The 12,091-nt window shown below is 48.3% G+C and overlaps 1 protein-coding gene across 2 annotated transcripts in view; it reads right to left on the bottom strand.

Annotated features, from left to right (window-relative positions):
• The window catches only part of LOC8027232, a 49,103-nt gene extending 37,859 nt beyond the window's left edge, over positions 1-11,244 (bottom strand). The window contains exons 1-5 of one of the 2 annotated variants that reach the window (XM_029993751.3): positions 10,828-11,244; positions 6,284-6,500; positions 5,248-5,378; positions 4,606-4,646; positions 234-3,431 (exon numbers count right to left, since the gene is read on the bottom strand). In XM_029993751.3, the coding sequence (XP_029849611.2) occupies positions 234-3,431; positions 4,606-4,646; positions 5,248-5,378; positions 6,284-6,500; positions 10,828-10,933 (3,693 nt within the window). In that variant the 5' untranslated portion in view covers positions 10,934-11,244. The remainder of the gene's footprint in view (positions 1-233; positions 3,432-4,605; positions 4,647-5,247; positions 5,379-6,283; positions 6,501-10,827) is intronic. The other variant, XM_029993752.3, reaches the window with a different exon arrangement.
• Between the last annotated feature and the right edge of the window lie 847 nt (positions 11,245-12,091).

Raw genomic sequence — 12,091 nt, 5'->3', positions numbered from 1 at the left:
TGGTGACAACTGATAGACCATGATCGCAACCTAATATTTGTGAACTGTCAAAGCACAGCGGGCCGAGGCAACGAAATTAGTGCTAACAAACCGGCATCAAAACACTTACAGCTCGTTACTGCAGCACTTCCGTCGCTTATAGATGGCGGTGGCTGTCCCGGCAGGTTTGTGTCGACATACCGGACACGATCCTGGGGAACCTAGCCCCTAACAGCTCCGCTGTAAAGACTCACCTCTTCACAACTGTAAAACCTTGGGGCATTGCCTTCAAACGCCTCTTTCAGCGAAATCCTGTCCTTTTTCAGTACTCGCCGCATGATCCACAGTTTCCCCGGCTGGATCTGACTCTTGCGGAACAAGCTCCGCGGTGGCGCAACAGTCGTCTTGGCTGCCACCGTCGGGGTCTGGGGCTTCCCGACGGCTTTGAAGGGCGTCACGAAACTCGGAGCTCGGGCGACGCCCTTCAGCCTTGACTTAAACATGGCCGACGCGGATTGTGGAGTCCGCTGGGCTTCTGAAGCGATGCCGGGCGACGAGTTGGCAACCAGACCGTTTGCAAGTCTTTGAGGTGTACCTTGTGCGACGCTCAAACAAGACACCGACGCCAACGGTGGCGCCGAAAGCCGCCCGCGAATGTCTTGCTGGCGAAGGGCGTCTGGCATCTCTTCTAGGTCGTCAAGACTCGCGTTCTTGGTGCTGGCGCCCAGCACCCTAGATGCAGCATCAAGTGAATCGGAATGCACCGACGCCGGCTTTCCGGTGCATGTCGTGAAACCGGTGACGACGTCGCTGCGTGCGGCAACATCAGACTTTCCATTTGGCAGGCCGTCAAAAGAGGCGACTTCTTTCGTGACGTCGTGAAGAAGACCTTGCGCGGTGGTGAGGGAATCGCGTGCCACCGTCACCACACGACCTGAACAGGTCTTAAAACCGGTCGCAACATGATTCGTTGCCTCGGCAACCCCTACTTTTGCAGGTTTGGAACGGCTCTCGCAAACCTTGGTTGAAGCAACGTTGCCAAAGTGGGTCTTTTCAGCTTCACCAGAGAGAGAAGCAACTTTCTGTAAGGAATCGGACGACACAGATACAGCGGTCCCCGATCCGGCGGTGAAAGAGGTAGAGATGGTGCGAGCTGCGTCTCCGCAGCACGCTTCGAGACGTTTGTCTCGAAACAATTTGCAAGCGCGGCTTAGCGACTCCTCTGGAATGCAGACCTGCCTCCCACCAGCAGTTTTGAATCCGGATACGGAAGAACTGACCTTAAGGTCATCAGTCAAAGTCGTGTTTCCAACGTCGGCTTTCTGCGTTTCGTTGAAGAGAAGCGCAACCTTCCGCAACGAATCAAATGACGCAGAGGCGGTGTCCCCCGATTCAGTTGTGGAAGACGTGAAGGCGTTTCGCTCTGCATCTTTGCAGCGTGTTTGCGGGCATTCGTCTTCAAATAGTCTGGAAGCATGGTTTAGCGGCGTTTTTTTAATGCAGACTGGCATGTCACCAGCAGTTTGGAATTCAGATACAAAAGAAGCTTGCTCGGGCCCGCTGTTGGCAAGGACACCACGCTCAGCTGCCGTCAATCCCTCCAATGCACTGACTTCTGATAATGCGCCGTCTTCCCCATTCATCTTTTGGTCGCCGGGAAACTTGCAGGCGCTGTGAAGCATACGCTGCCCCACAGTTACCGTACGTCCATTGCCTGTTGTGAATCCTGTCGTGACTAATATATTTTCGCACAATTCCACCCCCTGATCTTTTGATGCCAACTCCGAGAGGACGTTCTTTGCAGCAGATAGAGACTTCTTGAGGACACTGACAGCAGCACCCCTGCCCGTTGTGAATCCGGTAGGAATCCTCTCGGCACTTTCTGAAGACAGCGTTGCTGGGGGAAGTTGGATTGGGTCAGACTTCTTCACGACCCGATTTGTGATGTCTCGGAACAGTGCCTTTGATTCAAACTGCCCATTGGCTGGGACTGATGCTGAGGGCACGTCCCAAAGATGGCTAGATTCTGAGACATTAACACTGTCAACACCATGAAGTAGCCGTTCTCCAAAAGCCAGAGCAGATGCTGCCACAGTCACAGATTGACCCCCGGCTGTTGTAAAACCAGTCGTCACGTAGCCCTTGTCCTGTGGTGCATCGTTCTGGACTACAAGATTGTTCTTGAAAGGTGTGGCACCTGGTCTGAGGGAATCTAGAGGTACAGAAGCCCTCTTCCCACCAGCACTTACGGCCGAACGCTTCTCCTCCTCGATTGGATGACCCCCAACATCCAACAGTAAACACTGCGCAGCGTTGAGCGACTTGGACAACACTGTGACCACCTTCCCAGATCCCGTCGTGAAGCCCGTCGGAATCTTCGGCGCGACATCCTCTGCAATGACCTCGATGACTTCATCAGAACAGACGCTGTGGGACGCTTGAGCTTTGGCGGTTGACGGCAGATAGATTGCCTTCGGAACTGGGACCGCTGTCAAGCTTTGGAGTGCAACCTGCGACGGCGGTACGTCTGCCGCAACTTTCTTGGCCCGCTTTGTGCTGTCCATGCCCAGGAGGCATCCCAAGATGCCCTCTGACGAAACTGCAGCTTCTGAAGGCTCGGACTGCGTAAATCCGACGTCTGGAGCTTCAAGACAGGCCATCGTGCTTTCTGCCACCTCCACCATCTGCGTGAAAGAGTATCCGACCTTGAGGAAGTCGTTCTGCGACTTGGCGAAGGCGAGGTCCATCCTGCTCTCTTCCGAAGTGGAGCCGTCTCTGAGGCTCTCACCGGCGGACCCTGCGCAGACGCTTTCCGCCACCAGCTCGAGTTTTCCCGGTCTGCCGAGATTCGCAGCCGAGTGAAGCGGAACAGGGCCTCTCGGGTCACCCATGAGCTTCCTCCTTGCGGTAGCGCTGCGGCGTCTCGCGGGTGGAGAGCCGGAGGCTTGCGACGATGTAGCTACGTCCACGGTCAATATGTTACTTGAATCTCGTGCGTCAATATCCACGATTAAAGGAATGTCAACGACACTTTGGTCAACAAACATGTCTGCTTTCGTATGCGCATCGATGTCTTCTGTTTTGTTGTCGTTGTCGACGAAGATCTGTGAGCTAGATGGCGTGACACAAGGGCTCGGTAACTGCGGCAAAGCTTGCTCGGATCGGTCTTCAGCCATACTTAGGCTTTCAAGCAGTTCCTGTTCATCCCAGTTGCCCTGTTGGATGCAGCGGGCAAGAGCTTCGACGGGAAGACGTTTAGGTTCCGTGCGCGAGGCTTGAGGAGTCACGCCGTCACCGAAGCATGAGCTTGGCGGCTTTTGACGCGGCACCTCGTCATCTTCGTCGCCGTAAGGAATATCTTTGGGCTTGCCTTCCGGCACGTCTTCCATTTCGGACGAGTAACTACGAAAGCTTGCCGTGGACGAACGGAACAGGCTCCGTGGTGCGAGGTGCTGCGTGAGAACGGTAAGATGAGACAGCATTAAAGAATGGACAAGCAAATACATAGTACGTTCTTGCAACAGCATACAGTGTGCAAGTCAACCAAAACGTCCAAGAGAGGAGGCATGGTAAGGAGTGATCTCGTGTTCAAGGGAGCAGATGACATTTTGGCTGCGCTTTCGTCATTTAAAGATGCGCATCTGGTAGTTGTTAGTCAGCAAATATAACACACTTTTTGAGGTACCATTTCTTCTGTCCTTTCTCAAAGGCTAAGTCTTCACTCATAAAAAACCGGCAGATTTCCAAAAGTAGTAAGACGGCCGTTGCTAGGGCCAGCAGATGACGGTTTTGCTCGTCATGATTGGAAGGACAAAGTGGGCAGAGTCAAAGGCAGCTAAATGCCAAATGAAAGATGTCCTGTTCCCGTCCTCGTCCTCTGTTTTATTCTTTCAAGATTTGTATCTATTAACCAACACGCTCATTTTCAAATGTAGCAGCTAACCTATGTGCCTACCCACTATGTCCTCCAATCAGATTTCAGTGCTATGACATCACTGTGCTCACTGCACAAGAAGTAGAAAAACTTGCTCGCCGTATACATAGGTGCGAAACATAAATTTTGACTATGGTAGAGCTTAAAAGTAACAAAACTTCAAGGATTCAGGGTCGTTCAAATACGATCTTGAACAAAGATAGTTGGGAGGCAGCTGTGCTAGACGCATTGAAGGCACCTAAGCAGTACTAATACAATCTGGATTACAGTTAGGAGAAAGGTAAGCGCAAAGCTGTCTAGGAGCTACCTAATCCCCAGAGGTCTTTGAGTTAAGGCCTTTGAACTTCCACTTCACCTGGTTATTATAAAGAGCTTTGATATAATAGCAGAAATTTTTTGTGTTGTGTCACTTAGTACTTGCCGGCTAAAGCTTTAGCTTTAAAAAGACCTCGATCGTCGCTCCAAAAGAGCAAACAAAAAGTTGCTTAGTCCCAGAATGTGGAAAAATATGAAATATAAATGGATCAATATAAAAACATTTCCCTGTTCTTTCCGTAAGAGAATGCTCGGAGGCTTTCTGTTTGAGCACCTTGACTTCGGCCAGCTTCACCAAAGTGAGATATCAGCTTCACAGTGTAATGTCCAACTAAGACATGCCTGGTGAATAGATGCAACACAATCAAATCACTTACCAAGTTGTCATCCTTTCTGATATCCATGTCCTTCTTTTCACCTACAAGTATAAAGAGAGAACATATAAACCAACTGCACTCCCTGATGTCTCGCCACTGCGGTGGCGCTGCTGTCAGCAATGCGCATTAGACAGTCTAGGTTGTAGAGAGGGTTCATTTCAAACAAAGAGGGGCATCTGCAATTTAATGGCAGATGCATCCTGCAGAGATTGGTCGTAAGTGCACATGCACTGAGTTGCCGCGTGGTGAGAAGGAAAGCGAGCGGAAAGGCCGAGACGCTTACAGGCGACCATAGCGTTTGTCACCTCCTCGCAGTTTGTGCTGCCAACAAACCATGGGACAACAATCGAGCAGTTAGAAATCCTCTGTAACACAGACTCTGAAATGCGCATGTGCAGAAGCTTCACCTAACGCCAATCTGGTTGTGCCTGCGCAGTGACCACACCAGGTATGGGCAAGTGCAGGTTTGCTTGTAAAAGGTATGTCAGCATACAAAGTGCTGGAGCTCATGACAAGGCACGTTTTTTTCTGTTGCCAAGTGTCACAAAGTTCCCCAACTCCTTCTGCTACTTCCCCAGATTCCCTAGAAATTTCACGGCAGGGCGCCTAGGTTTTCTAGTAGGTAGGCCCACTGGCACTCACTGGAATGTCCATTCGGCGGGGTTTGAAGCGACGGCGACCATTGCGGACTGGGTCCGGCTGCTCCAACACCGAGGCTGTGAAGGAGTGACCGCGGGTTTGGAACTGCGGGCGTCTTGAACATGTCCGACCTGCTGGGGGACCCAAAGTGGGCTTTGTCACCGTGCAACAGCGCCTCCTAGAGATTGCCACAACACTTGGGTTTCAGAGTTAAACTACAAATTACTCCCCTTTCGGCATAAATATTAAATTTACTCTTCCTTTGGCAATGTATTACTAAGTTACTCCCCTTTCAGCATAAATAAAAGGTTTACCCTCCATAAGATAATAAATTACTAAATTCATCTCCTTTTGGCATTGCATTCAAAATGATTCTTTTGGCATCAATCACAGGATTACTTTCCTTTCATTTTAGCTTAGGAATTTGCAGAAAAGCAGAAGTGGGATACTGGTTGTTAAAAAATGCTTGCATGAATCATGTTTCGTGCGCACTCAAAACGTTTTGTTTGTCGCTTTCTAAGGTTCTCTTTCACCTTAAACTTCGACAGGTTTAACTAATTAGTGCGAAGCACAATAATGTGACTACCTTTGAGGCCCTAGCTATGGTGCCACATTACTATTTTTGGCCTCAAAGCCAACGATGCTCCATACGAAAAGCTGCCCTTGGCAGCTTTTCGATGGGGCACCGTTGGTTTCAAGGCCCAAAAATGAAGAATGAATAATTGACTGATTGATTGCCTATAGTTACTGACAAGACGAGAACAGCGGGAAGGAGCATCAGTTGTCCCGTTTCCAGTGCGAGTTTCCAACCTTCGACAATACTTCAGCATCTCATGCACCTTGAGTTCACGCACACACCCAAAGCACAGTGGAAGGCATGGAGTGCATGCCGGAAGGCCAGGCATTCAGGACACGCCGTGCTGTTTTCGCTTCATCAGCGACTAGAGACCACGCAACTTGCAGCACACCCTCTTTTTTTACAGCAATGCTGTCGCCGCCGTCTCCGAAGCATTTCAAAGTTGAACCAACGTGGTCTTACTTGGACGGAGGTGATGGAGTCCACTCCAGGGCACTTGCACATGGCGAAAAGAGTTCGGCGGGCCTCGACGATCTGGGAGTCGCTCCGCTCACGCAAGTGGAACTCGACTGTTGCGAAGACGGAGAGTTTAGAGCGGTGCCCACATCACTGCCGCTGCATGCGGACACTTGGGAGGAACGCTCGTTGTAGAACCAGTTCTTGTCGATGGGTCCCAAGTCTGAAACAAGCAAAAAGAGAAAAATGAAGAGGAAGAACGACAGTTAACTGCCATAACATTTATCACTGCTTTCACGACATAGAGAGATATTTCATCGCGAATCCAGCCAATTTGTCGAGAGCCCATTGGTCGACGGACAATTCGAAGGACGATTCGTCGAATAGGGCAATTCACCCTAGGCCAATTCGCAAAACGGAAAATTGGGCGGAAGTGCCAGTTCGTCAAACTAGGCTGAACAGTCGAAAAGAGTTGCACAGGATGTCTGGAGTTACCCGGGGACGTTGGGGGTCAACAATGGGACCCTGTTTGTCAGAAATAAAGGATTACAAATTAAGATCTCAGAATTTACAAGGGTCCAGTAGTGAATCGTGAAAATTCAGGTCGTTCAAAATTATAAAAGCCGGACTCTGCGAGAAGACGTTCACTCGACTCTATCATCATGAAATTTGGGAAGACCAAGCGAAGGGCTAATCTTTTGATCCTGGATGGTCATATGTACACCTGTAATACGCGTACAGCCAACACCACCTTGCTGTTGGTACAGCAACCACGGCATGCTGCATTTGTCAGCAAAGAATAGTCTGCAATGCCACGTTGGTCTAACAACCTCAAAAGGCATGACTATCACAAGACAATAAAACCTGTTTTTGCAATTATTCTTTCTACAACTTCGTAAAGACAAAATTAGTATGGAACTAGAAAAAGCTCACATGCAATTATTCTTTTTGACCTACATAATTTCTTAGCGACATCATTTAGTCGCGAATTTACAAAAAGGCTACACCGAGAAAACAGTTTATGTTTGTAAATCGTCACTCTTTTTCTCAATGCCGATAATCATATTTGCACTTGCAGGTCGGCGAATCGTGGTGAGATTTTTGTTCTAGGCACAAAAGCACATCACTCCAACTTTATTGTAGTTCTTTGGTCAAACGGGAAGTTTCCCGTTCGACAAATTGAACTAGTGCGAATTGCCCCATTCAACGAATTGTCCGTCGACGAATGGGCTTTCGACGAATGGTCCTACACTTATTTCATCGGTACTTGTTTCATAAGATATATCGACAATTTGATTCTTAATGAAAGCCTACTAACACCTTTTTACTTTCCAGCATGCATCGATCGTTGCCGCACAGTCGGCGTCTTTTCCTCTCACACAAATCATTTTTGTGAGTTTCTCATTCCCAACTGTGGTCCGAGACATCACCGGAATTCCTGATGACAAACATTCTCAAACTGACGTTAGTGACCTTTTTTCTTAAAAAGAACACTGAAAAGAAAAAAAACTTTTATAAGGCTGGTTGGAACACGCGTGTCAAAAAATAAACTTCACGCGAAAAAGAAAAAAAATTGTTTAGAGCAATATTGACGGTAAGAGATTTTATTTGAAATTCTGCGAGCGAAGTCCATGACGTCACGGGTCATTTCCACACGCCCGAAATGCCGAGAAACAAGTGGAAAGGAGATGGCTGCCAATTAAATTGTGTCTCGCGCCGTCAATTTTGCTCTAAAAAAACTCTTTCCCGTCAAATTTATTTCTTGACATGCGTGTCCCAACCAGACTGCTTAAAAAAACTTTTGTTTGTTCTTTTCAGGGGTCTTTTAAAGAGCCGTAAATACCCTATGATATTTAATTCCTGCTATATGTTTTGCTGAGTTTACTTATTACTGCATTTTACTCATGTAACCCGCTTCTCTCTGTAATGCCTCTGGTCCTGAGGGTAATGAAATAAATAACTAAATATAAACGTTTTGTAGAGAATAGAATAGCATGGGTCATCCGCTTGGACCGAAAATAGAGTGAGATCAGGGGCGGACGCAAGTATTTCTTGAAGGGGGGGGGGGGGGGGGGTCAGGTGTATGTCAGCGTATCATATGTTTAAACCCCCCCCTTTCCCGTTTCCACTACCTAAATTTTTACACATGCAGAATTCAAGAGGGGCGTCAGGACATCCGGACCCCCCCCCCCCCCCCCCCCCCCCTCTGAATCCGCCCCTGAGTGAGATATACACCATTCCAATATTTGCATTCTTTGTGGTACATCTACTGGGCTAGGGACATGTTCTCAATATGTGCTGTTACTCTTTTTTGTTTGTGGAAACAAGCCACCCGACATGCGTCCTCAACCTAGTGACTCAGCCATTTTTCGCCTGGATGGTAAGCGCAGGAAAAGTGTATTGCCTGGCGATAATAATCCCTGGAGAATGGGAACAAGGAGGACAAAGGACAAACACAAATCTCCAAACACAGCTAGGTGACTTGTACGCGACAAAAAAAATCTGCCTGGTCCTAGTATCGAACCAGGGACCTCTCCAATTCTAATGGAGCACTCTACCAACTGAGATAACCAGGAGTTAGACGTCAGTGGAGCAAACAGGTTTTATCAGCTGTTACCAGTCTAACACCAACAATGGTGAACGGCCTGCATTTTAAGGTTATGATTATAATGCAATTATGCAAAGGTGCAAGCGAGCTGGACAAGAAGGATGATAACAAGCCCTGGAAAAGAGAAACAAGGAGGACAAAGGAGAAACAGAAATTTCCAAACACAGCTGGTGACTGGTACGTGACCGAAATAATCCGCCTGGTCCTGGTATCGAACCAGGGACCTCTCCATTTCCAGTGGAGCGCTCTACCAAATGAGCGAACCAGGAGTTAGACATCAGTAAAGCTGGATGTCGGTAGAGCTCTACTGACATCTTACTCCTGGTTAGCTCAGTTAATAGAGCGCTCCGCTGGAAATGGAGAGGTCCCCGGTTTGATACCAGGACCAGGCGGATAATTTCGGTCACGTACTAGTTACCTAGCTGTGTTTGTCCTCGGTGTTCCCCTTCTTAAGGGATTATTATCGCTAGTCTTGTCCAGCTCACTTGCACCTTTGCATTAATTGCACTATCATAGTGTATAGCCTGTTGCAGGTTTAGAATATCAGGAGAAGAACCCACCCAGAAAGCCCTCTGCTTGCCAAGATTGGGCGTTTCCTTCTCTCTACCCGCTTTTTCTCCAACATTCACTCTGATAAAGCGGAAAGATTGATGGGCTTTGTGCGTTAAACTTTATGGCCCAAAAAGTCACTGTTTTTAAAGTGAAGAATAAAAGGAAAACTTTATTACGGTTAGACAAGATTGAAACAATGACAAAGTATACATTGAAAGGGAAAGATTTACAATACGAATGTCTCCCGTCGGTGCCTGGAAGCTCAGTGTCCTCTTTCACCGACCCGGGCGCCACCGAGGGCGCAGGGAAGTCGAGGCCCCGCGGCAGCAGACACTTAGCAAAGCCAACGATCGTCCTACTGAACACCCCTCCTTGCCAGTGCGTGTATTTTAGGTATAAACACCCTAGCTGGTCCCCCCGTCGGAGTGGTCTGGATTGCCGTCCCCTCCGTGCCCACGGGGTTGGAACACATTCACTAAGAAAAATTATACGCACTGCTCTATGTGATTTTAATATTTGTGAGGGTTGCTTGTCCAGCTGTTCTTAATCTGCAACAGGCTGCTTGCATACCACCACTCACAAAAGTATTACGGCATTGATTCGGGTAGCCACTAAGCTGGATTGGCCAATTAAAGTGCACAAGGAACAACACCAAGCGGAGTGCAAGTTCGTCTGCTTCTTCTGCAGGGGTTGTGGTTACGTCAGAATGATGAGCTTTGATAGATTCTGATTGAAGGACAGTGGATAGACCTCAGAGCAAGCTGCTTTGAGGTCTACCCATTGCACTTCAATCGGAGCCAATCAAGACTCGTCATTCTAATGTCACCGCAACCTCTGCAAAAGAAGCAGACATACTCGAGCTCGGCACAGTCCTAAATTAAATGCGACTATCTTTCGCGGCTTTGACACATGATTTTCTTTTAGCAGTTTGTAAACATGTTTTAGGTATGCTGACAGCCTGCGGCGGAGATTGAACCCAGGGACCCTGAGTTCGGTTCCCCGCCCCTGCCCGTCTCAATCTGGATGAGTATCGTACTGGCGTGCGGTCGTGTATCACTACTCTGTGATGCATAAGATCCCAGGGCTGAAAAGTTGCGCACGTTGTGACAGCCGTTTTACGAACATAATATGTATGTTATAAAAGTAAAATCTGGGGGTTTTACGTGCCCAAACGAATGAAAGCCATCTGGTACGCCTCAGAGAAAGACTGAGGATTCATTTCGAATTCTTGGGGATCGTTTGACGTTCCACCGAAGTCTCGTTTACACAACGCATTCCCCGCAATAAGAAGCCTCCGTCAGACTGCGGGCACCTGGCCGAGATTCGAACTGTAGGTTATAAAAGAAGACCAAAATAAAAATAAAAAATGCACACACAGCGATAGACTTACCCTTGTTCGCTTGTGACACAAAAGCTTCGAAGAGGGACCGATGGTTGTCGTCGTCGACAAACATTCGAAATCGAGCTTCATCGCGAAGTTCGTCTTGATCATTCATGCTGGCGAATCTGGCAAAACTGCAACAGGCTGCGGGCCACCGATGCCGCTGCGGTCTCACAGACCCATTGCGTATCTCCGACGAACTTCTAGCCTACCCATGATCGGCACGTAATAACGGGACGAAAGGTTTGTGCGTGAAAAGAAAACGAACGAAAACTGACAGGTCAACGAACGCCGAAAAGCACCGACCACTGCACCCAACTGCACCGAAGCAACCGAAGTGACCGAAGCACCAGCGAAAAAAAAAAAAGAACACTCAAGAACGCGCGCTTGGCGCGCTTCTGTGCAAACCGAAAAAGTATCGCAGTCGAAGGCATCGAATAATATTGTGTCATTATATTTTTTCAATAATTGGAACTGAGAAAATGTTATATCGTTTCTAGATTATTTAGATGGTATTTTATGGCAGTAATGATGATCATACAAAACGATTTATTTTCTGTTTTTGAGCAAACCGAAAATGAAAAAAAAAAAAAAAAAACTGGTTGTGCGCCAAAGAGGATGTTGTGTGCGGGCGCGCGACGTTCAGTTTGTGATAAAAAGGTGTTAATTTGGTCTCTCTGTGCCCAAGCGTTCTTTGCACTGTCCTTAGTTAATTTTGAAGTAAGTTTAAAGGTTGTCCAAAATAACAGAGCCGCCTGTTGTGCAAGACTGGCTAACCTGGACTAACGCCTCTGATTCGAACGTTTCGAAGCTTCAATTAGCGAAGGTTAAAAAGTCATAGAATTGTGATGTGTGTATGTTTATACAGCCTAGAACTTAGTCTGCACCAACGGGCGACTTGTCTCCCAGCTGTAGATGAGAAATTTTGCCAGTACAATACAACCACTATACTTCGTTTCAGCTTCGGTCCAGACGCAGCCAAAGCTACAAGCGCGAGCTCCGGTCTTTCAGCATCCCTGCCAAGCACGCGCGCTCGTGCAGTGCAAGCACTGTTCTGGGCCACATGCTCGCGCTTGTAGCATCGGCTGCGTCTGGACCGAAGCTGAAACGAAGTATAGCCTGGGGTCTTTACCGTTCACCACGCAGTGATACACGACCGCGCGCCGGTACGATATGCCCATCCAGAGCGGAACGGGCAGGGGTGGGAATCAGTGGCATAGGCAAAAAAATCGAACCCCCCCCCCCCCCCCCCCCTCCCCCGGCTCGCTACCCG

The sequence above is a fragment of the Ixodes scapularis genome, unplaced genomic scaffold, assembly GCF_016920785.2.
Source record: "Ixodes scapularis isolate PalLabHiFi unplaced genomic scaffold, ASM1692078v2 PGA_scaffold13__105_contigs__length_92229423, whole genome shotgun sequence".
In the NCBI taxonomy this organism is placed as follows: domain Eukaryota; kingdom Metazoa; phylum Arthropoda; class Arachnida; order Ixodida; family Ixodidae; genus Ixodes; species Ixodes scapularis.
The sequence above is the reverse complement of the archived record's forward strand: the minus strand, read 5'-3'. Positions and strand labels throughout refer to the sequence as shown.